This window comes from Pongo pygmaeus, chromosome 3 (assembly GCF_028885625.2).
Source record: "Pongo pygmaeus isolate AG05252 chromosome 3, NHGRI_mPonPyg2-v2.0_pri, whole genome shotgun sequence".
In the NCBI taxonomy this organism is placed as follows: Eukaryota; Metazoa; Chordata; class Mammalia; order Primates; family Hominidae; genus Pongo; species Pongo pygmaeus.
The window spans coordinates 5,886,685-5,907,379 of NC_072376.2; the positions used below are offsets into that span (position 1 = coordinate 5,886,685).

A 20,695-nucleotide genomic window follows, 5' to 3' on the forward strand; every position below is an offset into this window, starting at 1 on the left:
GGAAGATAATCTCATTGAGAAGATAGGACAAAGAAAGGTAGTGTTAACGTAAGATTTCATGTTTGTCATGAGGTGGTGAGAAATTGCTAAACGAATTTCAGGGAAACTAGCTGTCAAGAGGCGTGTTACTGGTGAAATTATGCGGCAAGCAATTATTCTCTTAGCCAGAAAGGCCTCTAAAAAGTAGAAAGAAATACATTATTTCCTCAAAATACACAGGCTATGAGAAGGACGTGCACCAAGAAGCAGTCGGGCGGGGCAGTTTCTGTACACCTGGATGTATACGGCCACATGTCTTAACACTGTTTACTGTAGCTCAACATGGTTTCATTACAATTCTAAAATTACCTCCACTTACCAAAAACTGAAAACACGGACTCATTCCTTGCTGGATTCAAGCATCTGAACATCTACACTGTATGGGGTACACAGCCGTGACCTAACACGGCACTAGCCCTCATGAAGCCTCAAGTCTAGCACCTGAATGTCAAAGTCTCCAATTTCATAGGAAATCAACCAAAAGCTGTGTGTTGAGAAAGATTCTGAGGCATGCTGCATTTTAACAAGAATTAGTAACACATACCCCAAGAGGTGCTACTTATCTGCTGAGCCTGGTCTGCTGAACTGTATGCCAAGGCCAGAGATGTTGGGCCCAAAATCAGCCGTGGCAGGATGTGGATGCCCATTTCCGTCGGCTTTTGTGTGCTCTGTGCACGTGGACTCACTTTGTCTTCACAGCAATCTGCCTGGCAAGTGTTACCCATTTTACAGACAGGGTAACTGAGGCTCAAAGTGAAGTGACTTGCCTGAAGCATACAGCCAGCAAGGCTGGGCCTGCCGCCCTGAGTCGGCCGCCCTGAGCAGGCCGAATATCATCTGTGAATACACTCAAACCCACAGGTGTGCAGTTTTAGAGGGGAAAGCCTGAGTCCTACACGGCTTAGGTGTGGCCTCTGCAGCCAGATAGCTCTGGGAGCAAATTCAGATCCACCAACCACCAGCTGTGACCTCGGGCAAGGTACTCACTTCAAATCCCTAAGCCTTCTTTCCACATCTGCAAAATGGGACACCCCGCCTGCCTCACCCCGAGAGGGCCACCGGAAGGAATGAGGTGATGTCACAGCCTCTGGTGCACAGGGAGTGCTGGAGAAGGGCAGCCCTTGTCGGTCTGCACCACTAGCTTTCTCTCCCCTCAGACCTGAAACCACGGAAAAGGCAGAAAACCATGCTCTAGTGCCAAACAACAATCCAGGAGCCCTGCCAAGTTGCCAACAGCACAGATACAAAAAGTAGGAGTAAAAGGAAGTAAAAGCCTTGAGTCATGACCAGAAACGTCAGATCGCTTCAGTCAGAACTTCTTACTATTACCAACAGCAACAAACAGCGGCGGCAGCTGACGCTAACAAGCCCAGCACCTCTGAGTGCTTTACGCGCGCGCACACTGGGTTAACTCCATCTCCTCCACACCAGCCCCCTGAAGGGGCTGCCCCACCCCAGACCATGCTGGGTTAACTCCATCTCCTCCACACCAGCCCTCCGAAGGGGCTGCCCCATCCCAGACCACGCCAACAAGGCAGCTGCACAAGGACACGCTGTACCTCACCAGCGCAAAGCTGTGGCTGTGGTCAGATGGCCCAACGAAGGTTCAAGAAAAAAAAGCAGGGATGCAGGCTACCTGAGGCAGGCATGGTTTCCTGCCTCTTCCAGTGGTTTCAGGTCTGAGGGGGAGAAAAAGCAAGTGCCACAGACCAACAAGGGCTGCTGTTTCTCCAGCACTCCCTGTGCACCAAAGGGACACAGGGACCCAGAGGTGTCCGTGACTCGCCCGGCGGGCAAGCGAGGAAGCTGGGTCACAGGCCACGCGCTGGGGTTCCGCAGCCACACTCCTCATCACAGAATTCAGGCAAGTCTCTCGCAGACATGCATCAGAAATAATCCATCATTCAGATTCAGTCTCAGTAGTTTTCACAACCATGACGAAACCTCAAATACTGAACTAAGTGCACAGATTAGCAGAGATGCAGGGTCAAATGCTTATGTTTTAATCACAGACCAAGGCATGATTAAAATAATAAAGTAATAGAGGTGGCCTAGCCTGCTCATACTTGAAATCCCAGGCAAAGCCCTTTCCAAAACCTTAGGCAGCTTTTCAGAAGAGAAATGGTGTTGGAAATGGTGACAGGTCCTGCTCTAGACCCGGTTCTCCCAGGGACACCTGGAGGTGACAACAGTAAGCTCACTGTCCAGGCCAGACAAACCAACTTTAGAAACAAGAAAGAGGACTGTTCACTCCCAGGATCCCGGAGGGGAAGAAACAGCACTTGGAGAAAGAACACTCAGTTGTGGATTATCAGTGCTAAGGTCGGGCTAGCAAGGGCTAAGGCTCTGGAAGTAAAACCAGAGTTCTAGGTCCTGGCTTGGGTGAGTCGTCTTGTCTCTCAGCCTGTTCTCAGCTATAAAACAGTAGCAACTGTACAGACCCCTGTGGCGGTCAAGAGATAAGATATGTAAAATGGCTGGGCACCCACTCCCTCAAGTGCCAAGCCCTTTCTGTGTGCCAGGCAAGTACTGGTGTGGTCCACTTCGGTCCAACTCATCATTCCCAAGTTCCGTCTCTGCATGGGACCAAATTTTGAAGTCTCTTGGTTTAAACCAAGTAACAATGCCCGTCTTGCTGTGCTCGTCAAAAGCCCTGTAGACTAACAGGTAAAATAAACTGCCCACTTAAGTGACAGCTGCCACCCTGGACAACCCTAGAGGGAATTTATTTATTTATTTTTGAGGAGTCTCGTTCTGTCACCCAGACTGAAGCGCAGTGGTGCAACCTTGGCTCACTGCAACCTCTGCCTCCCGGGTTCAAGTGATTGTCCTGCCTCAGCCTCCCAAGTAGCTGGGATTACAGGCGCGCGCCACCAGGCCCAGCTAATTTTTGTATTTTTAGTAGAGACAGGGTTTCGCCATGTTGGCCAGGCTGGTCTAGAACTCCTGATCTCAAGTGATCCGCCCACCTCAGCCTCCCAAGTGCTGGGATTACAGGCGTGAGCCACTGCGCCCAGACCCCTAGAAGGAATTTAGAACAAGGTTCTTCAAAGTTCTAGCGGCAGATCAGTTTGATTGGTCATAACAGCATTAAAAAAATAAATAAAACAATAAAACACAGTAAATAAATACAATTTGCTTCAGCTTTACACTTAGTTATGTCAGTACAATGAGTCTCAATTTAAAGTGTCTAACTGGGGATAATTTCAAAAAAGTTTGCAGACTGCCAGTTTAGAAGCACAGTTGTTCAAAGTCCCTGCTCTGGGCAGCTTATAAGGAATCACGCTGGGAAAGACGAGACCATACCAACATGGCAGCAGCACCTCACTAGCAGCCAACTTGTGGGGTGTGGTCTGATGACCCAGCTAAGGTTGAAGAAAAAAAGCAGGGAGGCAGGGTGCCTGAGCAGAGCCCCAGTCTCATGCAGAGGCCATGAGTAAAAGAGACTCAGCAAGCAGGGCAAGAGGAAAGGGGCCATGTGGAAAAGACGAAGCTAATTTGTGAAGGGACCACGCAGGCCTGGCACTTTAGGAGACCCTCAATCTCCAACCCAGCAGGGCTCACTCGACAGGGGCAATACGATGCAGGCAGAGGCTCCCACACAGGTGAGACCGTGAGGTGTGCCAAGAGGGGCGAGCCACACACTGTGGGAGGAAGGGCAGGACGCCTGAGGCCAGGCAGACATGGGAAGCTTCCACAAAGGGGCCAGTTGACTGGACAGACAGGTAAGATGTGGGCTAGAAGCCAAGAGGAAGAGGCACTCTGACGGCAGAAGCAGTGGCCAAGAGACACCCACAAGCAGGCTAACACCAGGATTTGAACCGGGAATGGCGCAGAGTCAAAGCTGTTTTGCTCTAGATTTGAAGGTCTCAACGCGTTACCCAGAGGTGTTGGGACAAGCCCCAGGAGAGAGGGGAGAGCCAGAGGAGAGAGACTGTGAGGTATGGGAAGCCCCTCAGATGCACCCAGGGGCAGGGTCTACATTCCACATGTGATCTGCACAGTGCTAAAGACAAGAAGGGCACAAGACTCCTGAATTAGGTTTAATGTGTGTTAGTTTAAAAAGCGGGAGGAAAGCCTGCTTCAATGCACATTTGTTTTAAGAGGTAAAAGAAAGGATCATGATTCTCAAACAATGAAAAAGTATTCCTAAGCCTGGCACAGACGTGCTGCGCCTGTGGTCCCAACTACTCAAGAGGCTGAGACAAGGATCACTTGAGCCCAGGAGTTCAAGGCTGCAGTAAGCCATAACCACACCAGGGCAACAAGGGCAAGACCCTGTCTCAAAAAAAAAAAAAAAAAAAGAAAGGAAGAAAAAAAAAGTACTCCCGGTAGAAAGACAAGAAGGGTCATCAATGCTACTTACGAACTGGAGGAACACTACAAAATAGCCAATGATGGCAATAACCTGCTAGTGGAAGCCCCCTGACTTCCAGGAAGAAGCCTCTGGCTCCCTGGAAATCTATTTTAGCTAGAAGAGGAAAGGGTCATCAGTCAAATCCTGTGCTAAAATCTCTGACCCCACTGTCTGCAGTATCAAGATTCATCCGTGAAAATAACCTGAGGATTTGGGAGTGCGCCTGGAATAAAGCTGCCAAAGCAGGCCGGCCATCCGAGTGGTACCTATCAAAAGACTGACTTGAACTAATGCGTGACAGCACGGCCACCACATGTGCACAGGCTGAGGACCCAGGGAAGCGCTGGGGGGCAGCGGCAGGCCTGGTCTGAGCCAGCACCACCAGCAGCGTGACCTTGAGCTCCTCCTCCATCCACAAGCCTGTTTCCTCATCTGTTACACTTGAAGATTAAATGAGAACCAGCATAAGGTGCAGAGCCAAAGCAGGTGCCCAGAAATGACAGGAGTATGACTGTCACTACATACTATGAAATTACTCTTCACAACATTCCACTCTAAGAGGGTTGCTTGTGGAAAAGGGCACGAGACTGAAAGTGTCCGCAACACTGCGGCTGGTCTCACACTTGGCCATTTGTAAAAGCAATTGTCTTGGAGGGGGAAGCCCAGTTTAGAATCTGGGAGGGGCTCTGTTTTGCCATTTTGAGGGAGAAGAATGGCCTGCACAGGTCTTACAAAGGTCCCACCTTCCAAAAGGCAGCCCCGGGTAACCCCTGAAGCCTGACCTCACGGTAAGTAAAGCCACTGAGAACACCTGAGTGGTTCCTCTGGCCTGGATTCTTTAACCAGCTGCAGTCCCCTCCTGGAAAGCGTTCTCTAAGTTACTGGGAATGTTGGCATTCTGGCAAACACTCTCAGGAGTCCTTTTCTAATAATCATATTCCTCCCAGAGCATCAAAAGTTAATATGCGGACTGGTGAATGAAACATACTCAAAGGAACTAGGTTTTAACACGCCCAGTTGCTGTTGCAACCTGACCACCTCATTGGGCTCTAGAGCTCAGAGCGTAGTCTCATCTCCATACAAAGGCTCATCGCATCGCAGGCGAGGCCGTTCTGGCCTCTAAGGGGGCTGTTGGGCCTGGCCCGGCTCTCGAAACAGGGTAAGGAGGACTCAAAGGACGTGCTCGCTCGCGCTGCCTCTCGTCGTCCCAGTAAACGTGAACCAAAAGAAAATATGTGGAAACACAGACACAAAAGAGTAGCAGGGAGAAGAAGAGCGCATCAGCAGCGTGCACAGCAAGCTTCGGCTGCTGAGCACAGATGCACGTGATGCTCGTACACCCGCACAACCGCACACATGCACACTCGCACCCTCCACCTGCGCGGGGCCGCAGGGCTGGCAGGCCCAGGACAGGACAGGCCCACGGGACCGGGCAGGCCTGGGGCGCAGGGAGAGGCACCGGCCCACACCCCGACTCACCATGAACGCCGGGGCCTTAGAGGCGCGCGGCCGGAGGCTCCATGCCCAGCGAGCGGAGGGCCGGCCTCCCTCCCTCCCTCCCGGACCGCGGGCGGGCGGGCGGACGCGGCGACTCCTCAGACTCGCGGGGCGGGGCGGGGCGGCAGGCCGCTCAATCGCGCGCAGACGCAGCGAGGCGATCAACGCTGCCGGCTCGGCTCATCAGGCCTGGCTGGAGCCTCCCAGGGGGGCAGGGCTGATGGGCGGCGAGGGGCGGGGCCAAGGGGCGGGGCTGGGGCGTCCCCGTGGTACGGCCCCACAGGCCGTGAACACCGGGAACGCGCGCCGACAGGCGGAGAGCCAGCTTCTGCCTTAAAGATCACCCGAGAGCTGAGAAACGTGTTGCCAAAAGAAATTGCATAAAAATATTCGCACTGGTGAGCTCTGGGTGGCGGGGTGATTGTGAGCAGTTTTTACAGGCTACCGTGGCTCCCACTGTTTTTCACAAAGTATTAACAGGTGAGTGTAAAACGTCAGGGAGCACACAAAACACAGAGAAGCTGACCAGGCGCCCCGGGGCTGCCGGGAGGGGGACGGAAGCTGGCGGGACAGCGCCCTTCAGATGGCGCGGTACGCTGTCGGTGAGACCTCAGGTTTTTAAAAACAGTTTTTAAACTTCGACCCTACACCGTAGGGACTACGTCGGGTCAAAATTACTTCTGGTCAGCCGCGGGCCCCAGATCCCAGGGCTGAACAAGTCCGGTCTGCGGCAACACGAGGCTCTCCCGTGACGGGGCCTCGCCCAAGGCTCCCCCAGCAGATCTCCTGGGATTCACAACTACCAAATCGCCGGCAGACACGTCTCCATCAGAGGAAGCCTGTGACGGCCGCCAGGATAAAATCAAAAGGACAATGGCAAGTGATAGCAAAGACGTAGAGAAGCTGGAATTCTCCTAAATCCTTGGTAGGAGTGTAAAATGGTGCAGCTTCTTCTATAATTCAACATCCCCTACCATACTCCCAGGAACCCACCCAAGAGAAATACGACCAGAGAGACTTGCATGCAAACATTCACAACAGCACTGTTCACACCAACCAGCACGTCCACCAACCGCGGATGCATGAGCAGCAGGGAAACGGCCATGAAAAGAAACTGCTGAGACATGGGCCTCCGTGGATGAACCCCAAAACCCTAGGCCAGGTGAAAGATGCCAGACAAGAAAATTCCATGATTCCATTTATGTGACACTTCTTAAAAAGGTGAATCTCTAGAGAGAAAGCAAATTCATGTTTGCCTGGGGGTGAGAGTGGGATCAACTGCAAACAGGCACGAAGGAACTTTTTTGGGTGATGAAAAAATAAAACTTTGGATGTCGAACATATTTTAAAACTAGATTGCAATGATAGTTGCATAACTGTATACATTTATTAAAATCGTGGAACACTTACAATGAGTGGATCTCATGGTATATTATTTATACCTCAAGCCATTTTTAAAAAGTAATAGGAGGATAAAAGGGAAAGAGGCTGATTCTGGCTGAAAGGATTAGGGAACGCCTTGTTAAGACAATTATCCAAAATTTGAAAATAAGGCAAAAGCAGGAGTAGGGGTTATTCTTTCAATTAATTCCTGGGCACTTTTAGCATGGCTGCCTAAAGATTATTTAATTATCTAGGACACCGTCCCTGTGCTATTTATTACTCCATTCAAGCCCAGATACTGTGAAGTTACATATTAACTTGTAGATAATGTCCAAAAGAAAAGATAACCCCAAAGATTATGTTTTATTGTCACCAGTTTGTTTGTTCGTTGAAATCTAAGCTAGCCATCCTACTCTAGTTCTTTTTGAGTTTTATGCATATATGTGTGTACAAACACACACACCCCCCTAATTCCTCAAATGCTCTTGGCATAAGTTTTATCTCTTACTGGTCTCCTCAAGGCGTAAAATAAATCTTTGACCTTGATCATTTTAATTTTAAGAAAGGTAAAAGTCATGAGAAAAAGGAGTGTTTTATATGAAAAGAATAAAGGGACATATAATTAAGGCAATATACAAACCTGACTGGATCCTGGTTCAGAAAGAACAGCTTGATACAACTGAGGAAATTACAACATGCTCTGGGTATCAGATGCTACTATGAAATTCTCCATCATTCTCCTGGGTGTGGTAACAGTCATGGTTATGTAGGAGAATGTCTTTACTCTTAAGAGCTGTGTGCTGAAGTATTTAGCAGTAAGATGTCATAATACTGCAAATGGTTCAATTTTTTAAAAATAGAGGCACAATAAAGTAAATATGGCAAAATGTCAACAGCTGCTCCATCTAAGTGGGGCACATTAACACATTAAATTGCCCAGGCGAGGGCAAAAGCATTCAAAAGCTCCCAGGGGCATTTCTCTCAGTCTTTCTGGGAAGCGGCATCAATTAAGCTGCACCATCTCTTCCGCATTCACAATAGTACACAACGGGCCACCCGCCTGCAGACACCGCTGCCGAGTCCAAGATCAGCCACAAACCAGACTTTACAACACAGACAGTCCCCTCCTTACAATCACAGGCTACTACAGCTTCAAGTTATGTGTTTAACAAGCTTCCTAAGCACCCTGTACATACCAGAGAGAAGGTGCTCAAAGAACTCAGTCTGCAATTACATCATGTAAATGCAATTGTGTGGACGAAATTTACACATACATAATTTGTCTCAGAGAAAGGGCTGGGAAGGCAGACATGAAACCGTCAGAGACTCCTGTGACAGGAGCTGTGAAGTCTCAGGGGGAAAGGGTTTTCCTGTCTTGCATCTATCATTTGAATATTTGGTAAGTATTTTTTCATAAATTGTATTTAAAATTCGAAAAATAATTTTTAAGCTAATTCAGATGGCATCAAAAATCGATTTCACCAATTGCTATTTCCAAATCACACCAAATTATTACTGCAGCAAGGTTGTTTTTTGGGTCTGTTGCTGGCTTTTTTTCTATGCACACAAGACTGAGGGTCTAGCCGTGACAGGAGACCACAATGAGGAGTCCTGACCGTGCCAAAGCTCCCATGGGATGCCAGGATGCCAGCCACTGCTCCACAACCCCATGCTTCATTGTACTTCACCCTCACGAGCACAGGCAATGTGAGCACTGCCTCTGCAGAGGATACTGAGGCTCAGAGAGACAAAGCCATGGGCTTAAGTCCACATGACTCACTGTAAATGACAGAACCGAGGTGCACATTCCGGCTTTCTAATCCCAAAGCCAGAGTCTTCCCAACCCACCCCAACCCCATGTTGACAGGCCTGAGACCCCCCTCACCCCAGTACTGTGAAAGGCCCCAGTAAAGAGCTGTAAAAGAACAAATGTGTTTCCTATTCCTGAATTCCTATTCCTTCTGGGGAGACGCACCAGTAAGACTGAACACAAGATCCACAGTGTTTGCACCAAAGAAAGTGTGCTCTGAACACTACCCTCTCCAACTAACAGGGAAACTTATCACTTCCACATAAGAAAAAATAAGCAAACCTTAGGAAGCATTAAGCATTAAATAGGAATTTCAGTCTTTATTGTTAAAAGGCATTGGGGATAAAGAATTTATACTTCTCAGAATAAATAAGCTGTTACCAGAATAATAGAAGACGAAAAAGTGCAGTGCAAATTAAACAACCATGCTGCCATTTCCCCTGTAGAAACTTCAGCTCACTTCCTTCTTTCTCGTTCTGGGCATCATGTGGAAGTACGACATGTAATTAACCTGCTGCTTCTCTAAACCCCAACATTAATGGGGATGAATGGGGATTAGACATTTTATGGGATAATCTCCTGATAGACCTGTTCTCCACCAAACGATCCCAGTCCCATACAAACACGACCTCTCCCACCTTGACAAGCCAAAGCTTCCACGGTAGGTTCAGCTTTCAACTCGGTCACCAGCTGTATAATGTTTCCCTCTGCTCTGGCCACTGGAAAGCTCAGTGTAAAATTTGTAGCACACCTCTAGGAGTTACATGAGATTCTGTGAGTTGTATCTTGGGGCATGCACTCACCTCTGGTTTCATCTTGCTGTGTCCTTTGCCCAAATTTCCTCAACAATTTTTCTGTCATTCTACACATTGAATATATATATATATATATATATATATATATATATATATATATATATATATTTTAAAGGCCGGGTACAGTGGCTCACGCCTGTAATCCTAGCACTTCGGGAGGCCAAGGCAGGCGGATCACTTAAGGTCAGGAGTTCAAGACCAGCCTGGCCAACATGGTGAAACTCTGTCTCTACTAAAAATACAAAAATTAGCCGGAAATCACTTGAACCCAGGAGGCAGAGGTTGCAGTGAGCCAAGATCGTGCCACTGCACTCCAGTCTGGGCAACAGAACAAGACTTTGTCTCAAAAAAAAAAAAAATTCTTTTAAGTAGACATGTACACAGAACAAAATACAAAAGGTACAGAAGTGTATACAGTGGAAAGTAGGTCTCCCTCCTATCTCCCATGTACCCAGTTTGTTCTCCTCTCCAAAGAAATTCCACTAATAGCTGTTTTATAAGTATCCTTCCAAATATGGTCTCTGCATTTACAAGGATGTGCGTGTATCTTTATCCACATAGAGCACATTAAACAAATGGTAATCCATCTTGCTTTGTGAGGTTAGTGCAGTATTTCATTTAGGATTTCACCAATTCCCTGCCAAACATTTAGATAGCTTCCAATCACTTGTGCTGCGATCAATACCCTTATACAACTGTCATTTCACCTATATGTGAATTCATCTGTAGGAGAAATTACCAGAAGTGGAAATGCTGGGTCAAAAGAACCCTAAATGATTCATTAATTCATGTTAGTTTATTTTTTGAATTAACATACAGTTAGCTTTTTGGTGTATATAGTCCTATGACTTCTAAAATGTTGCCTTGTAGCCACCATTGTGACAATCAAGATATAAAACAGTTCTACCACTCTCAAAACCTCCTTTGTGTTAGCCCTCGGTAGTCACACCCCTACCCCACCCCGGCACTGTGAATCTGTTCTCCATCACTACAACTTTGTCTTTTCAAGTATGTGATACAAATGAAATCACAGCACACAAGCTTTCGAGACTTTCTACCTTCAGATAATGCCCAAGGTTCACCCAAGGAGTTAGGTGTGTTTATTATTGAGTCATATTTCATTGTATGGGATGTACTGCCATTCATCCATTCATTGAAAGGCATTTGGGTTGTTTCCATTTATTGAGGATTATGAAAAGAGCTGTCATGTCTTGATGGCAAATACCTAAGAGTGGGATTGCTGGGCTAATTCTAAGTATATGTTTCACCTATAAGAAACCTCCCAACTGGTTTTCCAGAATGGCTGTATCATTGTGCATTCCCACGAGCAAGGTACCAGCTAGACCTTCCAATACAATGTTGAACAGGAATAGTAAACAGTGGACATCCTTGTCTTGTTTTCAATGTTAGGGGAAGGCCTTCTGTCTTTCTCCATTAAGCATGTTAGCTGTAGCTGTTTCCTGTAGATGATCTTTGTCACGTGGGTGAAGTTCTATTCCATTTCTTCTTTGCTGAGAGTTTTTATGAGGAATGGACACTGAATTCTATCAAATGCTTTTTCTGCACCAACTGATAGGATCGTGTGGTTTTCTTTAAATTGGTAGTATGGTAGCTTACACTGATTTTCAAACGCTGACCCAGCCTTGTGTTCCTGGGCTAAATGTAACTTTGTCATGGTTATAACTTTTTAATGTACTATGGGATTCAATTTGTTAATACTGTGTTGAGAATTTGTGTGTCTTCATAAGGGATATTTGCCTGTAGTTTTTTTGGGACTGTATTCATCTGGTTTTGATATCAGGGTAATATTGGCCTTTAAAATGAGTCAGGAAGTACTCCCTCTTCTCAAATTGGTGTTTTCTTTAAATGTTCAGTAGGATTAATCAGTGAAACCATCTGGTCCTTCTTTAATAAATTCCAGGATGATTCAGGTTATCTATTTCATCTTGGATGAATTTTGGTGATTTGCAATTCTCAAGGAAATGGACCATTTCATCTATGTTATCAAATTTATGTGGCTGGCGCAGTACCTCACACCTGTAATCCCAGCACTTTGGGAAGCTAAGGCAGGTGGATCACTTGAGGCCAGGAATTCTAGACCAGCCTGGCCAACATGGCAAAACCCTGTCTCTACTAAAAATACAAAAATTAGCTGGCCATGGTGGCACATGCCTGTAATCCCAGCTACTCAGGTGGGTGAGGCACGAGAATCACTTGAACCCGGGAGGCAGAGGTTGCAGTGAGCTGAGATCGCACCACTGCACTCCAGCCTAAGCAACAGAGCAAGACTCTGTCTTTAAAAAAAAAAAAAGAAAAAAAAGACAAGTTATTTATAACATTCTATTGTCTTATTTTTGTGGAGTCTGTAGTGGTATCCCCTTTTTTCATTCCTTTTGCTAATTTTATTCTCTTTTTGTCAGTTTTGCTAGAGTTTAATCAATTTTGTTGATCATTTCAAAGCCCCAGCTTTCAGTCTATCATTTTTCTGTTTTTAATTGTATGGATATCTGTTCTCACATTTATTATTTGCTTCCTTTTGCTTGCTTTGGGTTTATTTGCTCTGTTTATACTTTCTTAAGGTAGAAACTTTGACTACTGATCTGAGACCTTTTTTCTTTTCTATGTGAGCATTTTAATGCTATACATTTCCCTCTAAGCACTGCAACCTACAAATTTTGGTATGTTGTATTTTCGTTCACTTCAAAATATTTTCTAATTTTCCTTGTGACTTCCTCATGGGCCCATGATTTAGAAGTATGCTACTTGTTTAATGTGCAAGTTTGGGAAGACAATTATTTTTCTGTCACTGTTTTCTAGTCTAGTATCACCTCTATTTCATATAATTTTAATCCTTTTGAAATTTTTAAGCTTCTTTTATATCCCAGAATATGGTCTGTCTTGGTGAATGTTCCATGTACATTTGAAAAAACTGTATTCTGCTCCTGCTGGAGGGTGCTGTGTTCTATAAATTGTGAATTAGATCAGGTTGGTTGATGGTGTTCATTTCTATGTCCTGGCTGATTCTGTCTACAGTTCTATCAATTACTGTTTAATGAGGACTGCTGACACTCCCATTATAAATGTGATATGTCCATTTGTTTCAGATCTAATAGACTTTGCTTCATGTATTTTGCAGCTCTGTTATGACGTACAAATACATTTAGAATCATTATGTCTTCATTAGGTAATGTCCCACTTTATCTCTGATAATTTTGTTCTGAAGTCTACTTTTTCTAATATTAATAGACCTACCTTAATTTTTATTATATTAATAGACCTATCTTAATTTTGATTAGTGTTTTCATGGCATATCTTTTTCTTTTTATTTTAATCTACATATTCTATATTTGAAGTGAGTTTCTTGCAGACAACATATACATAGTTGGGTCTATGGTTTTGTGTTTTTTTTTTGAGATAGGGTCTCACTCTGTCACTCAGGCTAGCATGCAGGGGTATAATTAGTTTACTGTAACCTCAAACTCCTGGGCTCAAGCGATCCTCCTGCCTCAGTCTCTTGACCAGCTAGGACTACAGGTGTGTATCACCATGCCCAGCTAAATTTTTTCAATAGAGACAGGGTCTCACTATGCTCATCAGGCTGGTCTGGAACTCCTGGCTTCAAGTAATCGTCTGCCTCGGCCTCAAGTGCTGGGATTACAGGTGCAAGCCAACACGCCCAGCCCATTTTTTTAACCCATTCTGACAATCTGTCAGAACTGAGTATTGAGACACACAACTGGTGTGTTCAGACCATTTACATTTAATGCAGTTGTTGGTATGTTTGAATTTAGGTCTACGATCTCATTTGTTTTCTTTTTTTTTTTCTTCCTCCATGTCTTCTTTCCTGTCTTGATTCAAGTTTTTTGAACTTTTTTTAGAACTCCATTTTGATTTCTCTATTGTGTTTTTTGCCATCTCTTTGTATAGTTTAGTGGTTGGTCTAAGGATTACAATATACATATTAACTTTTCACAATCTACTTAGAATCAGTATTTTACTACTTCAAGTGGAATGCAGAAACTTTATCACCACACCTTGTCCCCTTTTGTATTTCACTTGTCTTACATATTACATCTACATACACTGCAAATGCCAGACATTATAATTTTTGCTTTCAAACATATTTTTAAATAACTCATTAAGAAAACAGTCTACTGATTTGAAAACGTTCCCCAAATCAATCTCAATAGGAATAAGAACCCCATGCACACGTCATTTCATTTTCTAGATTCTTTTCATGACAATTTATTATGTGCCCTGATTTCTTCTCCAGGATTTATATAGCCCATTGGGGAACTCAATTATTTATTTAAAATTGTGTTTCCCAGGAAATGAGAGTTATGTATATTTAACTGTGGTTTTGTGAATGTCTTTATATTTATGGTGTTTTAACTCATCAACTTTGCGTTATAATTATACGGCAAATTGTTTATTGCTCTTTCTACTCTAATCATGTTATAGTGCATTGTTACTGTATATTTAAAGGCAACATCTACTTGCTTTTAGTAAAAACAAAAGGAAAATAGTCCACTGTATTTATCCACATCCTGACAGTTTCTGTTCCCCTTCTTTCTTGATGTTCCAAGTGTCCTCCTAGTACAATGACCCTTCTATCTGAACAACTTCTTTCAGCACGTCTTTTTATGGCCAGTCTGCTGGCAACAAATTCTTAGTTTTTCATCACCTGAGAATAACTTTATTTTACTTTCATTCCTGAAGGGCATTTTCGCTGGATACAGAATTTGGGTTGACAGTTCTTTTCGGTGCTCTAACGATATTGTTTTACTTTTTCTGGCCTCCACGGTTTCTGATGAGAAATTCAGTCAAATTGTTATTCCCCAGTAAGTATGACATTGTTCTTCTCTGGTTGCTTATAAGATTTTTTGGCTTTATTTTCAGCAATTTGGTTATGATGTGTCTGGACATGGACTTCTTACTTTTTAGAGTTTATTTTGTTTGGCGGCCACTGAATTTCCTGAATCTATAGGTTTCTATCTTTTGCTAAATGTGGGAGATATTCAGCCATCATTTACTCCAATAATTGTCTGCATCATATTGTTTCTCCTCTCCTTCTGACACTCCAGTGATAGTGTTATACTTTTTAGTACTGCCCCACATGTTCCTAAGGCTCTGTTCATTTTTTTCTCTGTACTATGCAGACTGGATAATTTCTGTTTTTTGTTTTGTTTTGAGACAGAGTGCTCTGTCACCCAGGATGGAGTGGAGTGGCATGATCTTGGCTCACTGCAACCTCCGGCTTCTGGGTTCAAGTGATTCTCCTGTTTCAGCTTCCCAAGTAGCTGGGATTACTGACACCTGCCACCACACCTGGCTAATTTTTGTATTTTTAGTAGAGACGGGGTTTTGCCACATTGGCCAGGCTGGTCTCGAACTCCTGAGCTCAGGTGATCCACCCACCTCAGCCTCCCAAAGTGCTGGGATTACAGGCATGAGCCACCATGCCTGGCCTGGATTGGATAATTTCTATTGATCTTAAAATTCACTCACTCTTTCCTCTATCATCTCCATTCTGCTATTGAGCCTGTTTGGTTAGTTTATTTCAGTTAGTGTATTTTTCAGTTACAAAATTTCCACTTAATTGTTTTTATAGTTTATTTTCCTTTACTGATACTTTCTATTTTCCCATCTCAGAAGTGTTCACCCTTACTTGTTGGAGCATTTTTATAATGATTGCTTTAAAGTCTATTGAATAATTCCAACATCTGTGTTATCTCGGCAGTGGTGTCTTGATTATTAAAAGACGATCCTGGCCAGGCGCAGTGGCTCACACCTGTAATCCCAGCACTTTGGGGAGGCTGAGGCAGGCAGATCACTTGAATCCAGGAGTTCAAGATCAGCCTGGGCAACATGGCAAAACCTTGTCTCTACAAAAAATATACAAAATTAGCCAGGTGTGGTGTCACGTGCCTGTAGTCCCAGTTACTCACGAGGCTGAGATGGGAGGATCGCTTGAGCCTGGGAGGCAGATGTTGCAGTGATGCGCCGCTGAGATGCAGAGCTGAGATGCGCCACTGCACTCCAGCCTGGGGGACAGAGCAAGACCCTATCTCAAAAACAAAAAACATGCCGGGCGCGGTGGCTCATGTCTGTAATCCTAGCTTTGAGAGGCTGAGACGGGTGGATCTCTTGAGGTCAGGAGTTCAAAACCAGCCTGGCCAACATGGTGAAACCCTGTCTCTACTAAAAATACAAACAAATTAGCCAGGCATGGTGACGGGCGCCTGTAATTCCAGCTGCTTGGGAAGCTGAGGCAGGAGAATCACTTGAACCTGGGTGGCAGAGGTTGCAGTGAGCTGAGATCACACCACTGCACTCCAGCCTGGGCAACAAAGCAAGACTCCATCTCAAACAAAACAAAACAAAAAACAAACAAACAAACAAAACAGACACACAAAAAAAGATGATCCTATCTGAACCTATTCTGATTCAGAGGAAATTTTTTTTTAAAAAAAAGATAATTCTAGTTCTTAAGCCAATTAATTTTGAACTGCATTCTAGACATTTTCAATATTGTGTTAAGAAACTCTGAATTTTCTCTCAACCCTTGGGAGAATGTTGACATTTTTATCTTAGTAAGCAATTTATGCAGTTGGATTCCACACACAAGTTCCAGCCAGCCTTCTGTGAGTTGTGGTTCCAGTCAGCTGTTTTCAAAGCCTTTGAAGGGCTTTTTGGATCCATCCTGCATGTGCACCATCCAGTGGCCAGTTAGGGAACTGCACAGTGGTCTATCCCAAAGATTAGTTCTCAAAGTCTACGTAAGCTACTTAGGGTCAGATGTGTGTACCCACAACATGACGAGAAGCCTGGGAGTTCATTAACACCTTAAAGGGTCACCTTCCTGAGCTCCTCCTCTCTGCAATCCCCCCAGTACTTACTAGTTTCCTGGGTCTCCCCTTTTCTGGTTCTCTAGCCACACGCTTCCCACAACTGCATCCATATCTGGACCAGGTAATGGGGAGAGAGAGAGAGAATAAAGCATCAGGGGGGTTCACACTCTACCCCTTGGAAACAAAATTCTTCTAATCAGCTTCCCTTTCCTGGGAGTTTCAGGCTCCCACCAGCTGCTGCTCTCATAAGAATGCCTGAGGGCTGGGGTGCAAGAGAACAGAGTAAAAAATAAAACTAGGCCTGGGCGCAGTGGCTCATGTCTGTAATCCCAGCACTCTGGGAGGCCAAGGTGGGGGTGGATCACCTGAGGTCAGGAGTTCGAGACCAGCCTGGCCAACATGGTGAAACCCCATCTCTACTAAAAATATAAAAATGAGCCAGGGGTGGTGGTGCACACCTGTAGTCCCAGCTACTCAGGAGGCTGAGGCAGGAGAATCACTTGAACCCAGGAGGCAGAGGTTGCAGTAAGCCAAGACTGTACCACTGCACTTCAGCCTGGGTGACAGAGTGAGACCCTGTCTCAAAATAAAATAAAAATATAAATAAATAAAACTAAAAAATGGGGTTTCTGCATCCTAAGTGTTAGAGACCCATTCGCCAAGTCAGAAGTACAGAGCTTCTCCTGGTGCTCTCTGTCCACATTAAGACTTATTCCTGGGTTTGGGTCTGCCTGAGTTCAGGCTGAGAAATAGTGGAAGGGAAAAAAAAATTGGTAAACTCAGTACCAATTCAGTGGTACTTCAAATTCTGGTCTTCTTCCCCAACTCACCTGCCACTGTTTACTTTCCAGAATCTCAAATAGCTGCTCCATGCTTTCTGTTCAGGTTTTATATCTGCATTCACTGGGTGACACGGGGTGGAATGTGCTTATTCTGTCTAACCTGGGACCGGGACCTGTTCACTTCTGTAAGCTTGTTCAAACCCATTTTGCAAAGGCATAAGGGATAATGAAAGTGAAGTTTTTTCTTGTAATTTTAGAATTTGCCTGTAGGCCGGCAGCCAATTACTTCAACTGACAAGCAAGACCTATCCTTGCTACAATCTACAATGTTTTGAGACTTTCGGAGTACCCCGGACTTCTCAGAGGTGAGGACAGAAAATGTCACTGTCCTGGATCTGCCTTCTTCTGGGATTCTTGCTTTAAAATCTAAGAACGGACTTGAAATTCCAGAAGGCCGCCCAAGACATTCCAGGCTATACAAATGCAAACACAACAGGCCATGTACTCATCGGTGCTCACATGACAGTGTTTCATCCAGGACACTGAAACCTACAAGCCTATCCTCCCTGCAGCTATCGTTCCAACAATCAGCAGCATCCTCAGAGTCCAACCAGGACATTAACTTTCTGCTCAACCTCATTTCCAACAATGACGTCAATTCCTACAGCCTATGTACACAGTGTTATGTTGGAAAGAGTTACCGAGTCTGTTCTAAAGCATCCCCACGGATTTTCAGCCCTGAGCCTCTGACACCTGCTCAAATTACAAAGCATCACTTTTACTTTTTAAGTGGTCAGTTTTGGGCAGGAGGTAGGTCCCAACTGGAGACAGGGTGACAGCCTGACCTCTGAAGCTTCGAGTCCAGCTGAGATGCCCCAGGGGTGTCCAAGGGAGAGAATACAGTCATGGGTTCTTAGTTTCTGTTTCTGGTTGGGCCAGTAAAGCCCCTTCCCTCATCCCTCTTTTCTGCTTCTAGAGACAAAAACCAAAAACCATGGCTTCAGGCTGCTAAAAGCCTCAACAAAACAGAACAACAAAAAAATAAGGCGGGTTGGACAAGCTTGCCCTAGAGGGTGATGGTGGATAGGGAAGGGCCTTCCAGGCACTCAAACATTTAGAGGATGGGGAAGATGAGGGACCTAGCAAAGGAAACCGAAAAGGTGGGCGAACGGGCGGCCTGGAAGCCAAGGCAAGAAAGTCACTCAAGGAGCTGAGGCAATGCTGCTGATGGCCAAGGAAGACGAGGGCTGAGAACAGACGCTTGCATTTGGTGGCCGGCAGCTGGAAGTCACGTGAAACAGGTGACCTCAGAGATAAGAATTCCTTATCACCGCAATTCTTCACAACATTGATCACAACTGTAATTATATGTAGAGTTATTTGTTTAAATCTGTCTTTTCCTTGACCCATGGTAAATTCCAGCGAAGGCAAGGGCCACAGAAGTCTTGCCCTTCACTGTAATCTCAGGATGGATCTACTCAGAGGCTCAAATCTGTGAAACAAACAAAAGGGCCATGGAATCCAAGAAGGAAGGTTCCCCTTTACTCACAAGGCAAAGGACTGCACTTCTGAGGCAGTGTCACCATCCATGCTGCCCTGGCCAGAGCCCAGCCCATACAAAGTCAGCAACCAGAGGCCTGAAGGCAGCTCTCTCCAAATACATGCTCCCATCTTTATCCACAAGAACTTCTCCGGTTCACCAGTAGTTACTGGAATTTGCCTGGCCGGTGGGCTTTGGGCCCTTTATTTAACCTGCTGTGGCAAAGATGGCTATTTTCCTTCCAACAGCTGACATTCTCTTCCTGCATACCGGTAGTTCTTAAATTTTAGCATGCATTAGAATGACCTGTGGCTTCTGTTAAAACCTGTTGGGCCCCGGCCCCAGAACTTGTTTTGATGTGTCTGGAGTAAGGCCCGAGAATGTGTATTTCTAGCAAATGCCCGGGTGATGCTGATGTGACTACTCCAGGGACCGCACCTTGACAGCCACTGTTGTACTGTTATTCTCCTACCCGTGGTCATTTTTGTTTCCCCTGTTAAGAAAATCGCTCTCAAACTACCATCGAGGTTAACAAAAAGTATGACTTAATTTTCAAAATTTTTATGCAATTTGAAAAGATAACTAAAAGTTAACATTTCAATATTTCCCCAAAATAGTAATATATAAGGCCCAAGCCAAAATAATGCAGCCCAGTTAGAATAAAATCCGATGTACTGGGCAAACGTCCTGGGCAAACCACATATGGGACCAACACCACAAATCGGACCTATTGATTAAATGTCAAGACATCCATTCCTTGACTAATAACGCTGGGCGACTCACTGTGTTCAACCCTGGGCAAAAATACACCACAGGCGCATTATCCCTTAGTTTAGAACAATTAAGCAAGTAGATATCATAATGCCTGTTTAGCAGATGAGGAAACTGGGAAGTAGTCATTGGCTCACTAGAGACAAAAAATGGTGAAGCCAGAAACCAAACCCAAGCCTGCAAGTCCAAAGCTCCTGGCCAGTGTGCACACCTAACCCCAGCTCAACCACAGGCTCCTTGAGGCAGATCCAAAGCTCCTGGCCAGTGTGCACACCTGACCCCAGCTCAACCACAGGCTCCTTGAGGCAGGTCCAAAGCTCCTGGCCAGTGTGCACACCTGACCCCAGCTCAGCCACAGGCTCCTAGAGGTAGGTCAACCCAACTGCTCTTGGGCTCCCAGTGCCCAGCACAAGACCTGGCCTCAACATGGCTCAGTACTTGTTGGCAAAGCAGATGAACAACGCACTGAAGAGCTCAGGCTCATTCTCTCGCACTGTGTTCCGCTGTTCCATTTCCTGTTGTTCAAGGTTGACTTGTCATAAGAAAGAAACAACGGTAACAGCAAACACTTTCTACGTTCACTACTATTCTGAGTGCGTGTGTGTATTCACCCATTTAATCCTCACCACCGTGAGGCAGGTGCTACTGTTCTCCATACTGTAGAGATGAGGAAAATGAGGCTCAGAAAGGTTAAATAACTTGCCCAAAGTCACACAACCAAACTGTAGTAGAGCTGGGATACAAACCCAGGTAGTCTAACTCCAAAGTCCATGTTTTTATGTCACCATGTGATGCTGCTCTCTCAAGTAATAAGAAAAATTCCAGAGAAGGAAAAGGAATTTCCTCAATA

The 20,695-nt window shown here is 45.2% G+C and overlaps 1 protein-coding gene and 1 long non-coding RNA gene across 5 annotated transcripts in view; one reads left to right on the forward strand and one right to left on the reverse strand.

The window, feature by feature from the left end:
• The window catches only part of TBC1D14 (TBC1 domain family member 14), a 120,113-nt gene that overhangs the window by 39,480 nt on the left and 59,938 nt on the right, over window positions 1-20,695 (reverse strand). Inside the window, exon 1 of one of the 4 annotated variants that reach the window (XM_054484052.2) lies at window positions 5,876-6,034. The exons of the other annotated variants lie outside the window; for them this stretch is intronic. Within the exon in view, the coding sequence (XP_054340027.1) occupies window positions 5,876-5,878 (3 nt within the window). The 5' untranslated portion in view covers window positions 5,879-6,034. Of the gene's footprint in view, window positions 1-5,875; window positions 6,035-20,695 lie in introns of those variants that run through there. 4 annotated transcript variants of the gene reach the window in all.
• On the forward strand, window positions 6,127-7,305 carry LOC134739398 (uncharacterized). The gene is made up of 2 exons (XR_010126001.1): window positions 6,127-6,373; window positions 6,549-7,305. It is a non-coding gene; the product is annotated as an uncharacterized LOC134739398 (long non-coding RNA).